This window comes from Canis lupus, chromosome 28 (genome assembly GCF_003254725.2).
Source record: "Canis lupus dingo isolate Sandy chromosome 28, ASM325472v2, whole genome shotgun sequence".
NCBI classification, from domain to species: Eukaryota; Metazoa; Chordata; class Mammalia; order Carnivora; family Canidae; genus Canis; species Canis lupus.
Genome location: NC_064270.1, coordinates 15,923,656 through 15,945,558, shown reverse-complemented (window position 1 = coordinate 15,945,558; position 21,903 = coordinate 15,923,656). Strand labels below are relative to the sequence as shown.

The 21,903-nt window shown below is 49.7% G+C and overlaps 2 protein-coding genes across 5 annotated transcripts in view; one reads left to right on the top strand and one right to left on the bottom strand.

The window, feature by feature from the left end:
• Positions 1-58: 58 nt before the first annotated feature.
• CALHM2 (calcium homeostasis modulator family member 2) lies at positions 59-6,921 on the top strand. Of its 2 annotated transcripts, XM_049103198.1 has the most exons (4): positions 59-1,382; positions 2,134-2,359; positions 4,250-5,007; positions 5,970-6,921. In XM_049103198.1, exons 3-4 carry the CDS (start codon positions 4,453-4,455, stop codon positions 6,384-6,386), a joined length of 972 nt encoding a protein of 323 aa, XP_048959155.1. In that variant the 5' UTR covers positions 59-1,382; positions 2,134-2,359; positions 4,250-4,452; the 3' UTR covers positions 6,387-6,921. The 2 variants fall into 2 exon arrangements, with proteins under 2 accessions (XP_048959155.1, XP_025322876.1); XM_025467091.3 differs by lacking the exon at positions 59-1,382 and having other exon boundaries at positions 2,055-2,359.
• A 1,610-nt stretch (positions 6,922-8,531) lies between these two features.
• Positions 8,532-21,903, bottom strand: part of PDCD11 (programmed cell death 11) — a 44,301-nt gene continuing 30,929 nt past the window's right edge. For 2 of the 3 annotated variants that reach the window (XM_025467079.3, XM_049103195.1), the window contains exons 22-36: positions 21,526-21,634; positions 19,769-19,858; positions 19,484-19,586; positions 18,660-18,837; positions 16,444-16,500; positions 15,574-15,696; positions 14,247-14,369; positions 13,516-13,816; positions 13,181-13,297; positions 12,288-12,437; positions 11,818-12,065; positions 10,920-11,088; positions 10,232-10,385; positions 9,593-9,758; positions 8,532-8,876 (exon numbers count right to left, since the gene is read on the bottom strand). In XM_025467079.3, the coding sequence (XP_025322864.3) occupies positions 8,705-8,876; positions 9,593-9,758; positions 10,232-10,385; positions 10,920-11,088; positions 11,818-12,065; positions 12,288-12,437; positions 13,181-13,297; positions 13,516-13,816; positions 14,247-14,369; positions 15,574-15,696; positions 16,444-16,500; positions 18,660-18,837; positions 19,484-19,586; positions 19,769-19,858; positions 21,526-21,634 (2,260 nt within the window). In that variant the 3' untranslated portion in view covers positions 8,532-8,704. The remainder of the gene's footprint in view (positions 8,877-9,592; positions 9,759-10,231; positions 10,386-10,919; positions 11,089-11,817; positions 12,066-12,287; positions 12,438-13,180; positions 13,298-13,515; positions 13,817-14,246; positions 14,370-15,573; positions 15,697-16,443; positions 16,501-18,659; positions 18,838-19,483; positions 19,587-19,768; positions 19,859-21,525; positions 21,635-21,903) is intronic. The other variant, XM_035707715.2, reaches the window with a different exon arrangement.

The following is a 21,903-nucleotide window of genomic DNA, read 5'->3' as shown; positions in this document are numbered from 1 at the left end:
CAGAGAGCTAAGAGGCTTTGCCCTGAGGTAGGGATGAGGATGGGAGGGTTGGGGGGGGGATCTGCCTAGAGTAGAAACAGCTCAGACTTGAGAGAGAGAGAGAGAGAGAGAGAGAGAGAGAGAACTGGGTCACACGTTGGCTCTACCACTTACAGTGTCCCTCAGACCAATTGCTTCCTTTTCTGTGCCTCAGTTTCCTTATCTGTACCATGGGGATGAGAGTACCTACCTGATGGGGTTGTTGTAATCATGAAACAGGTGAAGCATGGAAAGCTTGTGCCACAGAGCAGGCATTGGGTATGTGGTGGCTAATGTGTTTGTAGATTCTTTACCCTGAATGCTTATCCTCCTTCCCTGGACATAAGGGGAAGGTGACATAAAGAACTGGAGCCACCATGTCAAGGAGGGAATTGAGGGCCAAGAAGATATAAATCCTACTCATCTAAGAACTCATTCTTGGGGATCCCTGGGTGGCTCAGTGGTTTGGTGCCTGCCTGTGGCTCAGGGCGTGATCCTGGAGACCCAGGATGGAGCCCCATGTCGGGCTCCCGGCATGGAGCCTGCTTCTCCCTCCACCTGTGTCTCTGCCTCTCTCTCTGTCTCTCATGAATATTTATTTATTTATTTATGATAGACATAGAGAGAGAGGCAGAGACATAGGCAGAGGGAGAAGTAGGCTCCCTGTGGGAAGCCTGATGTGGGACTCGATCCCAGGACCCCAGGATCACAACCTGAGCCAAAGGCAGATGCTCAACCACTGAGCTACCTAGGCGTCCTCTAAGAACTCATTCTGATCTTGATCCCTGCAACACTGCTTTACTGATTTCCCTTCTTTGCATCTATTCTTCCCTCCCTTACCACTTCTGAGATCCAGTTTCGCTTATTTGGAAGGAGGATAAGCCCTGTAGGCCTGCGGGGCTGAAGGAGCCCTCTAGGCTCCTCTGGGGGGTGCAACTTCATCTAGGTCCTGAATGTGGAGAGGGCTCAGAGGAGTAGAGACCAGGTCTGTGTTGATAGGTGGGGAGGAGCTTCCAGGGGGAAAAGCCAGCTCAGAATATTGAGAGGTACAAATGTCAAGAAAAGAGCAAAGCTTTGGGTAAGGCAGATTGGGGTTCATAAACAAGAGCTGTAAGACCTCACCAAACCCCTCCAAACCTCAGTGTGTCTGTCTGTAAAATAGATCTTAAGGAGAATAAAGGAGGGTAACTTTTGAGGAAGAATCTGGAAGTGTTTGGCACATAGTAGAATCTGAATAATGAACACTGGTCCTTTCCCTTCATTCCTACCCATGGACAATCACAGCTCCCAGAGGCCAGCATGGCACTCAGCAGTCCACTGTCTAGAACCACAAGTATTGCAGAGCTGACAGGAGGCTGGGGCAGGTGGGTGTCTCTCCCTTAATCATAGGGGTCATCTAGCCCATCCTCAGGCAGGGCTCTCCCCCTTAGCATTCTTGATCCATGACTTTCCAGCCTCAGCTTGCACACTCCCATGAATGGGGAGCTCATGATCACTTTCCAGGACAGACTGGGCAGCTCTGATGATAACAGAAGGGTTCTTTCAGCAAGCTGCCTTCTTGTAATTTCCACCCACCTCCCAGAGCTCTGCCCACAGGGCCTCAGAGAATCACTTGCCAGCCCTCCTGAGATTTGAAGCAGTGCCTGAGGTTAGCTCAAGTATGGACAGAAGAGCCAGTGGTGGGGAGGACTGGAGGGGGCAGGATGGCTCTCAGGGAGAAGAACCAGAATAAGTGGGGAGGCCCTGGCCTGTGTATCCTGATGGCATGACCCTGCCCTCTAACCCTGCCGGGGTCTCTGTGGCAGCTTCTGTCCAGTGGGAGTCAGGCATGAGGAAGTGCTCCTGAAATGGGCAGGGAGGGCAGGCCCAGGCAGGATGTCCGGGAAGGTCCCCCACCTGGCCCCTGAACTGGTCCCACTGGTGTGCAGCACTGTCAGGGCGCCTACCCGCCCGCCGCCTGCCAGGGCAGCTGGCTCAGGACGGCAGGCAAGGAGGCAAGGCCAGGCGCGCACAGGCTGCGCCGCTGAACTTCCTCTCCTCTTGCACCGCCCTCCCCGCCCGCCCTCCTCTGCCTGGCGCCGGAGGGAGGCTGTTTTTCCACTGGTTGCTGCACAGAGTTCCATCCTGCTGTTTCATCCTCTTTCCTGGAGTTTAAAACTTCTTTGAAAACACCACCAGCCCCAGGCCCTGCTCATCTCAAGCTCCCTGCTCTGGTGCAGAAGAAAGCACAAGGGAGCCAACGGAGGGCACGGCTGGCCCGCAGCACTTCAGGGGGGCCTGCCTTGTAGGCCCACGCCCCGCGGAGGCTGGAGCCACTGGGTGGCGCTGCAGCTGGCATCAGGTAAGGAAGGGCCCCTCCCTGAGGCTTGCCAGGCGAGGGGAGTGTGGCAGGACTGCTCAAGGCTGCCCAGAGGGATTGTCCTGGAGAGAAAGTCCCCACTGAGGCTCCTCACTCTAGGCAAGGCCAGTGGTGCCCCCCCTCTCCCAGCCTGTCCTGTCTTCTTGCCCTGACTGCTGTGCTTAGAGATCCTACCCAGGCCCAGATGTGACCCCCCTCCCTGACCTGAGGGACAGGGCCAGTAGTCTCAGATGGCCTGGCCCGCCTCTGCTCACCACCCGCTGTGTTCAGATATCTTGTACCACGCTTTGGGCAGCTTATGAACCCAGGGCCTCATGAAAGTCATGAGGAGCCTTGAAGCCAAAAGGGGAAGAGGCAGAGGGAGAGGAGCCTGCTTTAACCCATTCATCTCTGGCAACATTACAAACTCTTTCCCAGGGAGAGGGATGGAGCCCCTGGGCTGTGAGTGGGAGGAAGAGTCTGCTCCCTCCTCCTCCTGGCTCCCCACGTGGTCACGGAGCTCTGCCCGCCCCATCTGGCAGCATTGGCAGAGACCGGGTGGGGTGTTAGTGTAGAGAAGAGGCACAGAAGGAAATATGGCAGGGGGCCCCACCTGTTTGCTGTCCATCCTTTCCCTCCACTCCCTGGCTTCTGGCTGTGGACTTTTGTTTTTCAGCCCCCAGAGCAGGAGGACACGGGCCACACCCTGGCTATACCCATCTCTCTGCTTGTGTGGGTGGGGTCTAGAAAGAGCCCCAGGCGTGGCCACTTCCTGGCAGGCTGTCCACATCCCAGACCATGGCCGAGCAGGCTGGGGATGAGCTGGTGGGGATGGTAGAGCTTTAGTTTCCATCCCTGTCACTGGCAGGCTGGGAAGCTCCCTGGGAGGCTGCTGGGTAGGGAAAGGGTGATTGGGTGGGGAAGAGAAAGTTCGCCAGGGCTCTCATGGATGAGCACAGAGCACAGTCAGGAGACCAAGAAAACAGAGGACCCACCCTTATCTGCTTCCCAAGCCTCCTTATAGGGCAGGCTCAAAAGTCCTGCCCAGATACCTCTATACTGTGATGGCCTCGAGAGAGGCACTTTCACTTCTTCAGGCCTTAGTTTCCTGATCTTGGCAGGAAGGAGAGTCGTCTCCACTGCCTCACCTCTGGGAGCCACCTTAAAGCCTTGACAGGGTGAGATGGAGGGTCTCACACATAGGACAATTGTCAGGCATCATTTATTCCCTACAGCATCCCTATGGGGAGACCAAGGGCTGGAATGATTTGTCCTCCTTTCACAGAGCAGGACACTGAGAAACAGAGAAAAGCCATGAAGTATGTTGAGAGCCAAGATCTCCTAAACCAGTCTGGACTCTGAGGTCTCCCAAATGAAAAGTTCTCATGAACTCCAGGGACACTGTGCCTTGCTCAGCACCGACCAGGGGCCTTTCTCCACCCCACCCCACAGAGCTGAATCAAACCCAAGTCCCTTACCTCCCAGGAAACCCATTCCAGCTGTGATGCCCATCACACCTTCCAAATAGTCCTAGGTCCCTCAGCGTATTAGTACCACCTGAAGCCCCACATCCTCCAGTGCCACAAGGCCATTCTTCATCCCTAATTCAAGGGAAGCTTGTGGGAGTAACAAGAACCCAAGTGCCCAAGGCAGACACACATGTGGCCCTGGCAAGCCCCTCAGCCTCAGAAAGCCTCTGCTTTCTCTATGCACAACAGGGATACGACAGGTCAATGTGGGATCATGACAACAGGCAATGAGGGATGGAAAGCATCTGACACCCAGTGGGAACTCAGTGAGCAGTGGCTACCACATCCCCTAGGCCCCAGGGCTCCCCAGATTTCCCCCTTTCTCACCAGCATGGCCATACCAGATGCTCTCAATTTCTTTCAGTTTTCAGAGGCAAACGTTTATCAGTCATCTACCACTCCACAGGAAGCACCAGACAGGCCACCAGAGGGGATAAAATGGCAAGACTGTGCCCTGCCTTCAGATGCCCACCCACCTGCACTCCTTCCTAGTCCCATTGGGAATCACCCATCCCTGTCTCCTCCCGCCCCCATCCTCGCAGCTGGTCCCTGAGCTGACTTGTCACCATGGCAGCCCTGATTGCAGAGAACTTCCGCTTCCTGTCGCTCTTCTTCAAGAGCAAGGATGTGATGATTTTCAATGGGCTGGTGGCACTGGGCACGGTGGGCAGCCAGGAGCTCTTCTCTGTGGTGGCTTTCCATTGCCCTTGCTCACCTGCCCGCAACTACCTGTACGGGCTGACGGCCATTGGCGTGCCTGCCCTGGCCCTCTTCCTCATTGGGGTCATCCTCAACAACCACACATGGAACCTGGTCGCTGAGTGCCAGTACCGGAGGGCCAAGAACTGCTCAGCTGCCCCCAACTTCCTCCTCCTAAGCTCCATCCTGGGCCGTGCAGCGGTGGCCCCTGTCACCTGGTCCGTCATTTCCCTGCTGCGAGGTGAGGCCTATGTCTGCGCTCTCAGCGAGTTTGTGGATCCCTCCTCACTCACAGCTGGGGAGAAGGGCTTCCCACCAGCCCATGCCACGGAAATCTTGGCCAGGTTCCCCTGCGGGGAGGGCCCCGCCAACCTGTCAGGCTTCCGGGAAGAGGTCACCCGCAGGCTCAAGTATGAGTCCCAGGTAAGGCTGTGCAGAGGGAAGCTCCTCTTCTCTCTTCCCTAGGTGATGGCTGCTGGGGAGGTACCGGGATGGTCCAGTGTTGAAGCTAGCGCTGGTCTGAGGTATCTGAGCCAGGTAACCTGTGGGTTAGGACTTGGTGCGGCAAGTTTTAAACATTAAAAGAATGTTCTTCTGGCTCAGCCTTGATCCCAATCATAGATTAAGCCCCTTTTTCTCCAAGATTGAGCATGAATCCCCATGAGCTTATGAAACATCTGCTGTCAGCTAGGAGTTGACACTTTCCCATCCCCAGAAGGACCCCAGCCCAGCACCGACTCAGCCCCAGGTTTTGCTGACATCAGGGAGCTCCAAGCCAGAAGGGATGTTTAGTTTGGAAGCAGCCGCTACTGCCCCAATCCTAGCCACAGCTGTGGCTCACTTCTGAAGGAGCAGAGGTCAGTCAGGGGGATAGAGGGCAAGGGCAGAGGCCTGGGCAGAAAACACAGCTGCAAGTGTTCACTAGAGCAGCAGAGCATGAGGGAGATATGAAGGAGCAAAAGACTTTCTAAAAAACGAAAACAAGACAGCCCAGATGACTCAGCGGTTTAGTGCAGCCTTCCATCCAGGGTGTGATCCTGGAGGCCTGGGATCGAGTCCCACATCGGGCTCCCTGCGTGGAGCCTGTTTCTTAAACATTTAATCCCCTTAAGACCAAGCCCTCTCTCTGTGTCTCTCATGAATGAATAAAATCTTTCAAGAAATAAATAAAAAACAAAACAGGAATGCGATTTCAAGGCAATGAGGATAAAGTGGAATCACAGCCTGAAGGGCCAGCTTCCCTTACAGAAGTACGATCTGCTCTAGGAGTGGGGTGTGGGCCAGGTTCAGCCCAGCCCAAGCCCTGTGACCAGCCTTCTTCCTGGGGTGGGTGAGGGTCCAGGCAGCTCCCTGCCCTTCCTCAACCCTGCACCTTCTCTGGCCAGCTCTTCGGGTGGCTACTCATCGGCGTGGTGGCCATCCTGGTGTTCCTGACCAAGTGCCTCAAGCATTACTGCTCACCACTCAGCTACCGCCAGGAGGCCTACTGGGCACAGTACCGCACCAATGAGGACCAGCTCTTCCAGCGCACCGCCGAGGTACACTCACGGGTGCTGGCTGCCAACAATGTGCGCCGCTTCTTTGGCTTCGTGGCACTCAACAAGGATGACGAGGAGCTTGTTGCCAGGTTCCCAGTGGAAGGCACACAGCCTCGGCCACAGTGGAACGCCATCACTGGCGTCTACTTGTACCGTGAGAACCAGGGCCTCCCACTGTACAGCCGCCTGCACAAGTGGGCCCAAGGTCTGGCAGGCAATGGGACAGCACCAGAAACCATGGAGATGGCCCCCCTCACCTCCTGAGGGTCCTTCATCACACTCTTTGCAAGTGACAGTACTTGGGTTTCAAACTGAACTCCACTGCGTGCTCACAGCAGCATCAGACGGGGATGATTTTTAAAACTTTTTTGGGAAACAGGCCAGGAGCAAGGAGCACAAAGCAACCTGGGGTGTGGAGAGAGCTAGTAGACAATGGGGTCCGCTTCCACAGGAAGGTTCTCAGACCTGAAGAAACCCCCTCTCCTGCTGCCACCAACCACTGGGGTCAACAGCTTTGGAGAAAAGACCCCTTTGCAAAATTCGTCCTTAATTAACTAGGACATGGATGACCTTTTACTGGTAGGACTCCAAGGCTGGGAAGCCCTGACCAGCAGAGCCAGGTAACCGTGAAATTCACCAGCAGACTCCTTGTACAGGATATCGTGCTATTAATGGATGTGTGACTGATTGCATATGGTTACCTGGCTCAACAGCGCTCAGCCAGGAAGATGCCCTCCAATGTATGCTCTGGCATTATTTTATATACTTAAATTTTTGATAAAGTTTTTCTTAGTATAAAGGACTAGCCTGGTGTCTGCATGATTGGACAAGCCATGCCATAGCAGGCAAGGGGTCATGGAGACAGGCCCAGATCCCATCCTCTGCAGGAGGGAGGGGGGACCGAGAGACCCTGGGCAAGATTAAGATGGATGGGAGGGCAGGGGTGCAGGGAAAGCCAGGTGTCCCACATGTTGGATGACCCTATGGCTGATGATGTCTTGACAATTCAATTCAGTTATCTGATTTGATCTGGGGAACAGGTGAAGCCTGGCTTTTCTCAGAGGGAAGATCGCTTTAAATTTCACAAGTCAGAAGATCCTGCACTCAGTAGGGCAGACTATCTCCCCCAGATAACGTAGTGCTAATGACCAAATCCCACCCTCACCTGCCTGCTCTTGCCTGATCACCTCCGCCACCTCTAAAACCCTCGATGCTCTCCCTGTCCTGCTTCCCAGCATTCCACCCAGTCACTTCCCAAGGAAAAGCTCCCCAGCTCTCACAGCATTTAAAGCCCTGCCAAAGAAAACATTTAATCCCCATAAGACCAAGCCAAAAAAGAACTAGCTTCAACAACTAGCCTGGTCTCTGCTGGTGTCCAAGAATTCTGAAACATTTGGGATTATTACGTATCAAAGGAGGTGGAAACCATCTTTCTGGGAAGTTTACAAGGGTCACAGGGAGGATTAGGTGTGGACCCATCATGTCCCTTTTCCCTCAGGTCTCAAGGAAAACCATCAAACTAGTCAATGCCCTCCACCCAGCAACATCTCCCCAGAGGAGCTACGAGGAGACACAGAGAAACCAGGCAGCTCTCCCCAACTCAGCAGTCCACGTCCTCACTGAGCCTCCTACACACCAGGCCCTGTGGCAGCACACAGACATACACACTCTCACTTAATCCACAGAACAACTCTCTGAGGTAGTTTTTGACCCCATTTCACAAATGAGGCGCCCCATTTGGAAAGCTTGGATAATCTGGGCCTGGTAGGCCTGGGAGGAAACCTCACCGGGTGGTCTAAGCCAATACCTGTGGCTTTCCTCTCAGATGCCTTGGTTCCCCAACTGTCCTTTCCCCAGAGGCCTCTGCCCTTGCCCTCTTCCCAGCCTCACATACTCCACAAGAGCACCAGCACTAGCTGAGCTCAGGCTGAGGGAGCCCAGAGATTCGAGCCTAGGGGAGGAGGCCCACTCCTTGGGCCCTACTGACCCCCTCTGGCTGGACCAAGAGCTTGCCAGGGCCAAAGTGGGGTCCTGACCACAAGAGCAGTCAGGAGTCAGCCCCTCCATTTCTGCTCCCCAGGAAACTCCTGAGAGGGAGAGAGCCTTAGCTTTTCTAGGAGTCCAAGAGCCTGCTGTCTACAACCCCTAAGCGGCCTCAGAAACAGAAAAGGGGGCGCACCTGGGTGGCTCAGTTAAGCATTTGACTCTTGACTTCGGCTCAAGTCATGACCTCAGGGTCGGGAGATCGAGCCCTGAGTTGGGCTCTGTGCCTATTGGTGAGTCTGCTTGAGATTCTCTCTCTCTCCCTCTGCCCCACCCCCACCCCTAATGCAAGTGCAGTCTCAAAAAAAAAAAAAAAAAAAGACGGAAAAAAAGTGAAATATAGTACTAAAAACAAGCAGAAAGGAATTCTAAGAAAGCTCAAATTCTTTTTCATCTTGACAGGATTACCCTAAAGGTGTTGCAGAAAAAGCAACACTTAAATAAGAGTCCTCAGGCAACAGTTTTCCAGCTGCCCAGGTGCCTGATATTTGGCCGGGCCAGTCCACTGCTGACAGTGATCATCTGAGGCCAGCTGGCCCCTAGTCCTCCAACACAGAGCTCTTAGCTTCCACGTATTCCAGGGCCTTCGCCTTTACTGCCTGCACGTCCTTCTCAGTGCCATGTTGTTTCTCATAGTCCAGGTAGCGCTTGAAGAAGAATTTCATTCGCTTGGGGGCCAGGCTGAGATGAATAACCCGTTCAAAGATGTCCCTGTGAAGAAGAGCAAGGCAGCATTTGCCTCTTAGCCCCTGGCCACTCGAATGCCACCAGCCTCCATCCACATGCTCTCTGGCTCTACAGCCAGACCCTCTTTTCTCCAGCACTCTCACTTCTATCTTTACATGTATTACCATTTTCAACTCCTAAGGTGTCCATGGGGAGAAAGACTGCTCCCACTTTCTAGATCAGACAGGCACTCACTTACTGGCCTGAAGTTACACAGTGAGTCAGGACAAAGCTACTAGGATGGAGACACACAGAAGGTATGGATTTGTGAGAAACACTCTGCTTCAAACTCACTGATGGGCTTGGGTGAGGCACTACTTCTTTCTGGACCTCAGTCCACCCATCTCTAATCCTCCCTGCCCCATGGGGATGTAGGTGACAATAGCAAGCCCGTCACCATTCTCTACCACAAGAGCAAGGCTCAGTGAATTCTGTGGGAAACCCAAGTTTCCTAAACCCCACCAGGGCCAGCCTAACACCCACCCAAGACCGAGACACAGACTATAAGCTCGCCCCTGAGGCAGCAAAAGTCTCAAAAAGAGAGTATCACAGGACCTCATGTGTGATGTCAGAGCTATTCCTCTAGAAAGAGTAAAAGAACTGGGGATGCTGGAAGATGCTGTGGGGCTGAACTCATCCACTTGGCCAACATCCCCAAACTCCCACAGGTAATTCAGCTCTATTCTGTCTTCCCCTCTCACCGGACTTCCTTCTGGCTGCCATGCTTAATGGTCATGTCGATGTAAACCGACCAGACATCAGTACGCTTTGGGTAGGTGCTCAGTGTATTCTCAAAAATGGCTTTGGCCCGTTCCGCATCTCCCAGCTGGAACTCCAGCTGGGCAAACTTGGCAATCACATCCACATCTGCAGGGAGAGAACAGTTCAGACACACAAAGCAGACAGACCCCTCACCACAACATAATGTGCTGCACAGAGATCAGACTCCTGACTGCCTACTACTCACAGGTTCGAAGGCATGGGTGATGACAAGGGGAACACTGGGAAGGTTTAGAGCCAAATACATACAGATGGGCACTGATCTACAATTCCCATTGTGGACACCTCACTCTTTGGACCCAAAAAGGAGAGGGGGCAGGGGCAATAAAATTAGTGCTAATTGTTTTTTTGTTCCTCCACCTTTGAAGTTTAGCATCTGAAATGCAACATGTTAAGTTCATGAGCATATAATCAACAGAGAAAACATTATATGCCCTCCACTAGGCTCTCCTAACACCATACCACCCACACAGATAAGAAAGCCCCCAGTCCCTATGCCCAGATATTGGAGAACTTAATGTGATCAGGAATCGGGCCAGAGGGTGGGGAGGAGCACTCACGCTCTTTATTGGGCAGACACTCCAGGGCTCGCTGCATCACACGGTGACTGGCTCCAGCCTGGCCCCTCCGCAGAAGAAAGGCACCATATTTGATCCAGACAGCTTTCTCCTGCCTGAATCGCTTCAGCATCCGGTTGTAGAGTTCACCAGCTTCCTGCGGGAAAGACAAGGTGAACTGTGGAGTGTGATAAGACAGATGAGGGCAACAACAGAGATGGGCAGCTATGCTCCTGAGAAGCTAGTTATGGCCTCAGGCTCACAAAGATGAGGAGAGCATCTGAGGGGGCCTAACACGGTGGGGAGTCTCCCTATTAATCCTGTGCTATATGGAGGTCCTCAGGGTAGAACATGAGGATAGGGGAACAGGAGAAACAGAAAAAGGGCATTTGGCTGAGCTGCTGCCTTCTGGCTATATGCCCAAAGGATACACACCAGGGGTCCACTGCCCCTTTACTTCCTCATCTTCACCCCGCACTCCTAAAGCAGAAGTAGGAGGAAAGGACTCCTCCTACTTACAAGATGAACAAGTTAGAGCCCAGATGTCACAAAGCAAGACTATAGCAGGATCAGATCCAGAAGAGAGGGCATTCTTTCCTGAGACTTCCTTGTTGCCTTTCTAACTCCCAGGAATTAGTTTCTGAGCCACTGAGGACCCTCTGCCAGTGGGCTGTCTGGCCCAGACACCTACCTGGAATTTCTCTGACTTGTTGTAGATGTCAGCCAGGTGGAGAAAGACCTTGAGAGGCTCATTGTACTGCACAGCGCGCTCGAAGACCTTGGTCAGCGACTCCTGAGAGCCATACATGTTCTCTAGATTCAGCAGTGCCACCCACACGTTCAGTTTCTCTTGCTCCTCTCTGGAGACAGAGTCAACAAGTGAGCTCCGTCACCTCAGCCCAAGGAAGCCCCCACTACCATCCACCAGGAATGCTGACTGGAACTACTACTTCCTTCCCAGGCTCTATCCAAATCCTCAGTTCCCACCCTCAAGTGAGAAACAGAGGTCTGGTCCCCACTGCAGCTCACACAGAAGCAAGAAAGCCAGCTCCTGACTGCTGGGGATCCCCTGGTATCTGCCTCCATTCCTAAAAATGAAGCCCACAAAATCTTAAACTAGCACAAGGTTTGGGCAGAAAGGAGCAGAATCTCTGGTCTAATTCTGTCTCCAAACTAAGAGAATGAAGCAAAGGACTGTCATCCTTCCTCTTAGCTGTCAGGAAACTCATTCCACCCTGTGCCTACAAAGTGGCCACGGAGAGTGTTTACACCCAGGTATGTGGAGTTATTTCCCCTGTTCTACTTGTTCCAAGTTGGGTACCTTATTAAGCACAGGGACTCCTGTAAATGTTACCCTGAGCTACTTCAGTGAAGGGGACTATAAAATATAAATGAGCAGATCTGTTTCACAGATGGCACAACTATGAGCCAAAGCCTAAAAACTTATGGGTGCTGGTGGGAGCCACCCACACTGCTGTCAGCCTCCCCAGGAGGAAAGGACCCACAGTTGATGAGCCCAGCAGCCCAAGGAGACACAGCCCTCCCTGTTGAGAGCCACTCGCCACCAAAGCAGGAGACAAAGCCAAGACCTGAAGGAAATGGTCTTGAGAGCCCTCTCGGCCACAGCCCGGGCCTTCTCGATTTCTGTGGCCTGCAGGTGGAAGGCCATGTACTGCAGCCACAGAATAGAGCTGTTAGGGGAACTCAGCAAGAGTCGGTCAAAGTCATCTGCTGACTCTGGCTGTCGCCCAGGATCCATCAGCGCCTCCTCAATGCGGGACAACTCTTTCTCTGCCTTCTGCTTCTCCAACATCCTTTCCTTCTTGCTTTTCTTTTGCTAAGGAAGGCACAAAAATTAGTGAGTAATCTGTTCCTCAGACCACTATGGAGGTCTGTGGTGGAAGCCAAAGGCTCGCAGGGTAATCCATGAGCTCTAGGAATACTCGCAGGCCTGGGATTGTCCCAGCGTGTCAGAAGGGACACTCAGGCCAGGACAGAGCAAAGGAGACTGGCACCAAGGGATTTTTGCACAAGGACAAAGCCCTATAAAATACGACACCGTGGACTGCTGTGGCTTGTTGTCCTCCTCGCTGTCTGAGCTCTCTCCTCGAGGTGGTAAGGCTGGGGTCAGAGAGTCTAGCCCCACGTCCCAAATGAAACCAGAGGACAGCTGTAGCCGGGGCACTTCTGCTGGCCTTCTTGGCTTCTCCTGAAAGATCGAAGAGGTATGTGAGGAAAGCACTCAGCTCAGGCTGTACCCTATTCCCCAGCCCCATCCCACCTGGAGGAGCTGGGGCCCCCCACCAAGCCCAGAGACCTACTCCCCTCCTAGGGCCAGGCTAGGCCCACTCCACTGAGAAACTACATAGAAATGACATAAAAGCTTTCCTTGTAAATTATTCATAATAATAATTATATTATTCAAAATAATTCATGATGATTCATAAATAATTTAGGCAAACTTTTAAAACATACAGACACAAAACAAATCTCACACATATGTGTGTACATATACACGTTCGTGTATGAAGTACCATATGCATATAAAATAATAGCAGAGCTGGGACCAAGACATGACAAGCGTTCTGAAGGTGTAGGGATGTGAGTACCTAAAGTCTGGGCAATCCTCAGTCCAAACAGTACTATCCTCATCTTTCAGAGGGGGATACAGGTTCAAAAAGGTTAAGCCTTTAATAACTGCCTATCCCATTCATTTAATTCAGCTCCACTCAATAAATATTGATGAGAATTTACTTTATGCAGCCCACTCCTTAGTAAAGCAGGATCTCTGTCCTCAGGACACTGATGACCAAGTGAGGACCTAGCAGCCCTGCCTTAGGCAATGAAAGAGAAGAGGATGGAGTCTAAGACCACTCCGCTCTTAGGCAGGAGACCAAGGACTTCCTTCCCCAGAACAGCCTCTCTCCTCCCTCACCAAATGCTGTCCCTCACCTTAGGCAGTACACTCATCTCTTCCACCTCCTCTTCTCCTTCCCGATAATACACTTCAACACCACTGTCGTCCTCCTCTGACGGAGCAGCTTTCTTTTGCTTCTTGTTCACTCTTTCCTGAAATGACAAGTGAGAAAGGTGCCGAGCCACCCTTCTTGCCCAGGAGGACCTGCTGGCAGCCCAGGGCAATGCCCTCCCTTGGCCCTCTCAGCACCACCCAGTGCCCAATCCAAACTCACTGCTCTCAGTCCAAAAGAACGCTACTCAGTTGTCTGGCTGGCTTTGAATCACTCTTCTGTCATGTGCAGGAGGCCATCCTCCCCAAGGGACGTTACCTGTTCGCCTGCAGACTCCCGGCGCCGCCGCTTGCCCTGCTTTTTTGCTTGCAGTTTCTGGGGCTCTTTCTTCTCCTCACCAAGCAGCTGCACCCCCTCCTGCCCCTCTTGGTTCCTCTTCCCTTTCCTTTTCTGATTCTTTTCTTCCTTCTCTTCTTCTTTGTGCTTGTTCTCCTCTGCCTCCTCTGTCCTCTCCTCTTGTTTTAGTAGTGGCAGTCCCAGGGAGGCAGGAAACACATCTGGCTTCCCAGTGTCATTGGGGAGGAATGACAGCTCTACTAGGTTCTTCTGACACTTCAGGCTACCACAAGGAGGGGGACAATGACAACAATGAGGACAGCAGAGGACATGAGCACAGCAAACAGCCCAGGCCTTCCTCTCCTGATTGGCCCAGTTTTCTGGGCCCGGCACTACCTGCCTTGGAATCCATTCAGTATTCTTTGGAATGATCTGCACATTTTACCATGCTGAAATGTGAAACAGAGGGAGCAGCTGTAATGTACCCCTACTCTGTCTCCAGCAAGTGCTTATGCACAGAAAAGTCTCCATATGGGCTTTTAAGAGCTGGAGCTGAGATAAGGGGTTCCAAACAAAGGGGCTTTGTTCATCTGAATGCTGCATCAACACCACCCAAACTATTATGTCTAGTTTACCTCTGAATCCCCTCCCAGGGTTCTCAGGGAAAAGAGGGGTTGTGGGGGTGGAGGTGCAGAGGTTGGGGAGATACCTACCTTAGGACCTTGGCTGTGAGCAGCTTCCCTTCTGGGAGGTATCTGTTATAAAGGGTTTTCTTGGAAGGACTGTACTGGGAGACATGTGGGTATTGGACCAAACCCACAACAGAGGGGCCAAGGCTGACAGGAGAGACACAAGGATCCTATGGTCATAAATACAACAATAGAGTCCCAGCCTAGCCTAGTGCCTCTACTTTCCCAGGGACCCAAGTTGTGACAAGGATTTATGATAGACAAAAGTTCTTGGCACTCAAAAAGATAAAGAGAACTTTGTAAACTAGGAACAATTATTAGGGATAAGGAAGATCTGACTGAAGGGTGTCTCCCACCCACACCAGAGCACCACAACATGTGACTCACAAATGGCTGAAGGTGAAAACGATGAAGTTGTGGCAGAGAAAGCTGTGCACCCTGCTGGCTGTGAACATTATGTGATTTCACAGAACATTTATGAATCATGATCAAATACTAAACCAAAGAAAATCCAAACATATTTAAAACTGAAATTGGACATGCCATGTTCTTTGTCCAAAACACCAATAGGAATAATTCAAAACTTTTTAAAAAATATAAACATTTGGGATCCCTGGGTGGCTCAGCAGTTTGGCGCCTGCCTTCGGCCCAGGGCATGATCCTGGAGTCCCACGATCGAGTCCCATGTCAGGCTCCCTACATTGAGCCCGCTTCTCCCTCTGCCTATGTCTCTGTCTCTCTCTCTCTGTGTCTCTCATGAATAAACAAAATCTTAAAAAATATATATATATAATATATATATACTTTAAGATACATATATATATTTTAAAGATATATATATGTATATATGTATATGTATATAAATTTCAGAATTTTATTTATTTATTTATTTTTAATTTTTATTTATTTATGATAGTCACAGAGAGAGAAAGAGAGAGAGGCAGAGACATAGGCAGAGGGAGAAGCAGGCTCCATGCACCGGGAGCCCGACGTGGGATTCGATCCCGGGTCTCCAGGATCGCGCCCCGGGCCAAAGGCAGGCACCAAACCGCTGCGCCAGCCAGGGATCCCCAAATTTCAGAATTTTAAAAAAACTGGTGGGAACATCGGGCTCCCGGTGCATGGAGCCTGCTTCTCCCTCTGCCTATGTCTCTGCCTCTCTCTCTCTCTCTCTCTCTGTGACTCTCATAAATAAAAAAAACAAAACAAAACAAAACAAAAAACTGGTGGGAACCCAGACTCCCTTTTCTTCATATTCTCTTCAGAGGTGACTGAGGAACACGGACCTAGACAGGCCAGGGCGGGGAAAAGGGCCACTCTTGTCTGACCCACCAAGTGCCACCTCACTCACCCAAAGAGCACACCATGTGGCTGGACAGACTTCACATAGCCCCTCAGGAGTTGCCCTTCCTGAATGTCCTGGATGGAGTTAATCTCAGGATCAGTTATTTTGCTCTTTGTCTCTGGGTTTGTCCTAGGGGAATAAAAGGCTTATTTATGTACATGTACCCCAGCCCTCCCTTCCCCATTCTCACTCCCAACTCACTTGTGATAATCAAACTCTAAGTGTAAGAATACAACTCTGGACTTGTCTGTAGGACATTAACCTTCAGAGCACAGCCCCACTCTCTCCTCAAGTCCTGTCCTGACAGGACTTGGCCTCAAAAACCTCCATTGTGGGCAGCCCCGGTGGCGCAGCGGTTTAGCGCCACCTGCAGCCTGGGGTTTGATCCTGGGGACCCTGGATCGAGTCCCACATCAGGCTCCCTGCATGGAGCTTGCTTCTCCCTCTGCCTGTGCCTCTGTCTCTCTCTCTCTCTCTCTGTGTCTCTATGAATAAATAAATAAAATCATTAAGAAAAAACAAAACAAAACAAACAAAAAAACCCCCTCCATTTGTAACCATGGAACAGGCGGCCTTCAGGCCAACCCTTCATTGCACATGCTATGAACTACAGAACCCTAGGGTTTGCACTGTGTTCCCTCACTGGGGCCACTGGGTGGTCACCTTGAACACCATATTCAGATACATGAGCCTTGCCCTGGGCAACAAGAGTCGGAGCAGACAGGTTTGTCTAGCAATGTGAATGGCTGCAGCTTTTCTGGGTAAAGATGGGGCAGGGTAGAAAGTGCACAAACAAAGAAAGGTGGGAAGCCCTAGGTTCTGTATCAGATCCCTGCATCCTCTCCTCAATGCTCTTCCTGTCCCCACCACACTTACCTGGATGATCGTAGTGACAGAGTCAACACGTGGCCTGTAGCAGACAGGACATAACACCTGGAACAAGAGCAAGAAAAGGAGATGGTGACTCTTCAGTATCCTGGGAGACAGCAAAGGGCCTAAGCTTCCTCTCCACAAGGCTGACCAATAGGCAAGAGTGAGGGGATATGACACTTGGGCTCTGTTCTTCATTCTGCTGAGAACATGCTGAGGGACTGTGGACAAGTCACCTCTCTGGGCCTCAGTTTACTAGTCTGTCACTACCTACTCTTCTTACCCAAGAAAGATGCTGGGAGAAGAAAATGAAAGGAGGCATGGAGCCCTCGGAAAGACACACAGAGCCACGTGGGTACTCAGAGGAGGTGACACCAGCCTGATGTCGGGTCCCAGCAGTATGCAATCTCAGCCACTAACCACTGGAAATTGTGACCAGGGGGTGACCTAGGTCTCAGGGCAGGCTCATGGCAGCAGATGAGAGGAAATAAATCAGAGAAGCCTAGGCAGGGAGAGGCTTCTAGGAGGTCTGAAAGCAGGGTTTACTCTTCGGTTAGGTTTCCAAACTTTTTTCATCAAAAACAGCACTTAGCAACCTCAAGTCACAACTTCAAAGTACAGAATCTTAGCAGTAGAAAGGATCTCAGCAATAATTCAAAATTTTCCCAAGATTGGCATCTGCCTCCTAGCCCCTAGAGCAGTAAGGCCTTTGAGGGGTCATCTCCCTTTAGGCAATTAATTTATTATCCACATTACACAGATAAAGAAATCACACTGAATGAGACTCACAGGTTTGGTTACAATAAAATATATTCAAAAATTTTGCTAAAAGCCACACCCACATTTTTAATCGAGACAAAGCAGAGAAAATCCTGGGTTCCTTTTCTTTTTCCAAGCCCTGGATACCTCTGTGCTGTTTAAGCTCTGATAAATAATTGTGCATTTATTAGGCAGGTGCTGGTGGCTGGGACACCTGAGATGGGCAAGAGCATTAAAACTTTCCTGCCCATCTCCTCAAGGCTTCCCACTCCACTGTTAGCCAACCTGGATTCTCAGAAGTCTATAGTATTAGGCTGAAGCCTTGCCTCTTCAACGCTAATTTATTCAATGCTAATTTATTCACCAAAGTCATAATTTAATGACTTTAAAATTCTGAGCCTGGGTGGTTCTGAGCTGGGGTGGCTCAGCTGGCTGAGTGTCTAACTCTTGATTTCAGCTCAGGTCCTGATGTCAGGCTCCCACTCAACAGGGAGTCTGCATCTCTTCCTCTCCCTCTGCCTCTTCCCTTACTCATGCTAAGATGCATAACCTTAAAAAAAAAAAAACAACTCTGAACCGAGCTCGTTTTACTGCACATATAATAGTTCATAAAGCACCCCCCAAATGCAAAAGGTCTCTTTTTGCAGAAATCATCTCTAGATCATTTATTTAATTAAAAAGATGAATGGTTCAGTAGAAAAATGAGCAAGCAAAAGCAAAGAACAAGACAAGCAAAGCAGAGAACAAATGTAAACAGCCAATTAAGAGGAAAAATGACAAGAGAAAAGCAAATTAAAATGAAAGATCAAAAAAATAAAAAAAATTAAAAAAAAAAAGAAAGATCAATTTTTGCCTATTCAGTGGCTTAGATCAAAAAGTAAGAATATCCACTGTTGGCAAGATTGTGAGAAAAAGTCGTATTTGTAACAGGAACATAAATTGCCAGTCTTTTTTGGAGGGCACTATGGCAAAATGTGTAATATCGTTTGGCCATCAATTTTACTTCTGGGAATTTGTTTCACACATATACTTGCCCTCTGTCCAAACACATGCACACAACAATTCACTGCAATACTATTGTCCATTGACAGAGGTTTTAGATAATGATAAAAATGGAATATCAAGAAAGTATTTAAGGTAAAAGAACAAAAGTAGATTTAGAAATACCAGCACATAATACTAGCACACTAGCTAGGAGAAAAAAAAAAAGCAAGTTGCAGAATAATATATAAAATAAAATTCTATTATTACATTAAAAAACATTATACTTCCATGTGTAAAAGTCTTAAATGACAGACAAAGGTATATAATGGTGAAAAGTGGTAGAGAAAGAGAGGAGCAATAGAATTTTTCTCCACAATTTTTTTCTGGTACAAAATCACGTATCATATCTATACTTTTTAAAAAAAGAAATCTACAATCCCACATAGAGCTGAAGAGGAAAAAAAACAAACTAGGCCTACCTGACAATCTTCTGGGGGACAAAGTCTTCCAGGGGCGTCTCTGAGTAGGAGTCACTCACGTGAAATACACTGACTTTTCCGATCTTCCCAAAGGGGAAGGAGACAGTCAGCCCGTCCTTAGGAGTCACCTTCACCACGCGGCCCATGGCCACTTCCCCTTTTTCAAGCTTGTGCGGACCTGGCAGGAAAATGAACCTCATTCAGGGCAGGCGAAATGAGCCAAGAAAGAAACTGGAATGCTGGGATGCCTGGGTGGCTCAGCGGCTGAGCATCTGCCTTTGGCTCAGGGCGTGATACTGGAGTCCCGGGATCGAGTCCCATATCAGGCTCCCTGCATGGAGCCTGTTTCTCCCTCTACCTGTGTCTCTGCCTCTCTCTGTGTCTCTCATGAATAAATAAAATCTTAAAAAAAAAAAGAAAAAAAAAAAAAGAAAAAAGAAATTGGAATGCAGGCCAACCACGGGCTGAGAAAGTCAGAGGCTGCCCAGACTTGGGGTGTCTAGGCTGAGTGGACCAGAATGATCATGAAGACCCATGTTCCCACAACATGTAGTCAGGAATCTCAGGGCCATGTGGTGGACAAACCCTACTGAGAGATGAGTAAACCAGCTGTGTAGGTAAAGGTGACTCAGACAGTAGCAGAGTGACACAGGCCAGAGAACAAAACCTCAAAAGAAAAAGTGTTTCCAGAAGAACCACACGAGGCTTTCGGAGAACTCCAAAACCTGACGCATCATCCTGAAGCCTGAGCACTACCTGAGGACTCTGTCCCATTCCTTTCTACCCTCTCCCTTTCCTGACCAGGCAGCATTTCATCACCACACCTATAAGTGAGAGACATAAGAAGGCTTTGGACGAATCTGGGCCAACCACAGTAGCCTTCAGGGCCTGGCCAATCCGGAACTTCTTATCTGGATGTTTCAGAACCTAGAAGGACAAGAGAATTCTTTTAACATTTGAAGAAAGGTCTGTCATTTATCCAAAATTATCACTGAAGTCTCTATACCAAGTATATCCCAAACCAATCCCTGAGAAAGTACATGGTTTCTTATACCCACTGCAAACACACCACACACTGAGTCCTCTCCAGGAATTCTGAGCACACTGACCTTGAAGCTGAGAGAAGTAAGCAACAAGGGAATCCTGCCCCGGATATCTGGAGCAATCTCCACCTCAAGCCATTTCTTAACCACATTGTACTGGAGAAAGAAACAGAAGAGAAATTAAATGGGATAGATATAAACATTTCCGTTTCCCTTCATTAAAACAGAGACTCGGGATCCCTGGGTGGCTCAGCAGTTTAGCACCTGCCTTCCGCCCAGGGCGTGTTCCTGGGATCCCAGGATCAAGTCCTGCATCAGGCTCCCTGCATGGAGGCTGCTTCTCCCTCTGCCTGTGTGTCTGCCTCTCTCTCTCTCTCTCTCTGTCTCTCATGAATAAATAAAGTCTTTTTAAAAAATTAAAAAATAGGGGATCCCTGGGTGGCTCAGTGGTTTAGCACCTGCCTTTGGCCCAGGGCGTGATCCTGGAGTCCCGGGATCAAGTCCCGCATCGGGCTCCTTGCATGGAGCCTGCTTCTCCCTCTGCCTGTGTCTCTGTCTCTCTGTGTCTCTCATGAATAAATAAATAAAATCTTTAAAAAAATTAAAAAATATAAAATAAAATAAAACAGAGACTCTCCTAAAAATCACAGGGTTGAAGAGGCCCTAATCCTACATGTTCCCAAGGGACAGGAATCCACCCGCCTGTCTCCCACTGCCCCTGCCCAATCTCCACTTCTTACAGACATCAGAGTCTAGTTTGGAGCCTTTGCTAGGCTAGCCGCCCACGTAACCCTCCTGGTGCCTCAGCTAATCAGGAGGCAAAAATGAACTCAGAGATGTCCTCAAGCAGCAGGAGCAATCCCACTGACCTCTGTAGACCCTTCCAAGCTCAGCTGTGCCCAGTGATGGTTAATCATCTCCAGGGTTCAACATCTTTTTTTTTTTTTTTAAGATTTTGTTTATTTAATTCATGAGAGACATAAATAAAAGCCAAACCCTACATCCAAGGTTACAGTCTACAAAGTCAAACAAGTATGCAAATAACCAGAGCAGTGGAAATACAATATGCTATGGGAATACATAGAACTAGAAATATGAAGGGAATACCTATGCTGGGCCGTAAAGGGTTGTAGGAATAGAGCACTCCGAGTACAGAAATAAAAACAAGAAGGGAAATAGAGGAGGTTCTCAGGGTGACTGGTACACAAAGTGTATGAGGTCACTTCTGAAGAGCCTTAAATGCCACTCCAAGGTATCAGGGGTTTATGAAACTCACCTAGAGACAATAGGTAACCAAAGGAATCAAGCATCAATCAGTGACATGCTCAGCCAGATGCTTATGGAAAAAGAATCCAGCAGCAGTGATGAGGAACTATTTCTCAAGGTCAAGCCCAACCCAACTTTCTCTCTGATATATTCCAACCAGTGCAGTTTTCACTGATCTCTTCCCTTTCTTGAACTCCTGCTCCGCTGGAGGCTAGAACATATAATCTGACATGCAGGTACTATTACTCTGTGTGCACTGCACCTGAACTTGATGTATGACAAGAATCTAGAATCCAGTAACACATTTACTTTAAATCTTCCTCTATATTTTTTTTCTGTCCCTTTTGTACAATTAATCTATAAATATGTTGAACTGTGAGTTGCCAATTGTTTCGTGAGTTATAATTTTAGCTCCTCAATTAGGCTTCTGGTCTCCCACAAACCAACAGGGTAGCAAACAGACTCAAATGCTTAGTGCTAATGGCCCTTGTCTCCAGCTTCTCCCCCTTTTCTTCTGAAAGAAGACTGGCTTCACACTGCAGGTGTGCACTACTCACCTTCTTCAAGAAGCAAATCAAAGTCTGCCCAGCCTGGTACTGTTTAATCTTCTCCAAGTGGCTAGAAGAGTGAGTGTTGAGAGCAGTGCAGCCATCTTTCTCCAGCTCACTGTTTGCAGAAAAGCAACGGAAAGAGTATGCCAACCTCTGGGGTAAGGTTTCTAGCTTGAAATCACCTCCCCTACATGGCCATGGATTGACTGTAGCCCCCTCATTCATGCATACCTCCCACATGCCCACTTCTCTCCTCCACGGGCAATGTTCAAAATACCTGCATGAGAGCCAATCTCTTCCATTTCATTTACCTAGGTATGAACAAGCTATAAAGTAGGTAACTACGATAATCTTTACAAACTAAGGAAACAAAATTGTTTTTAC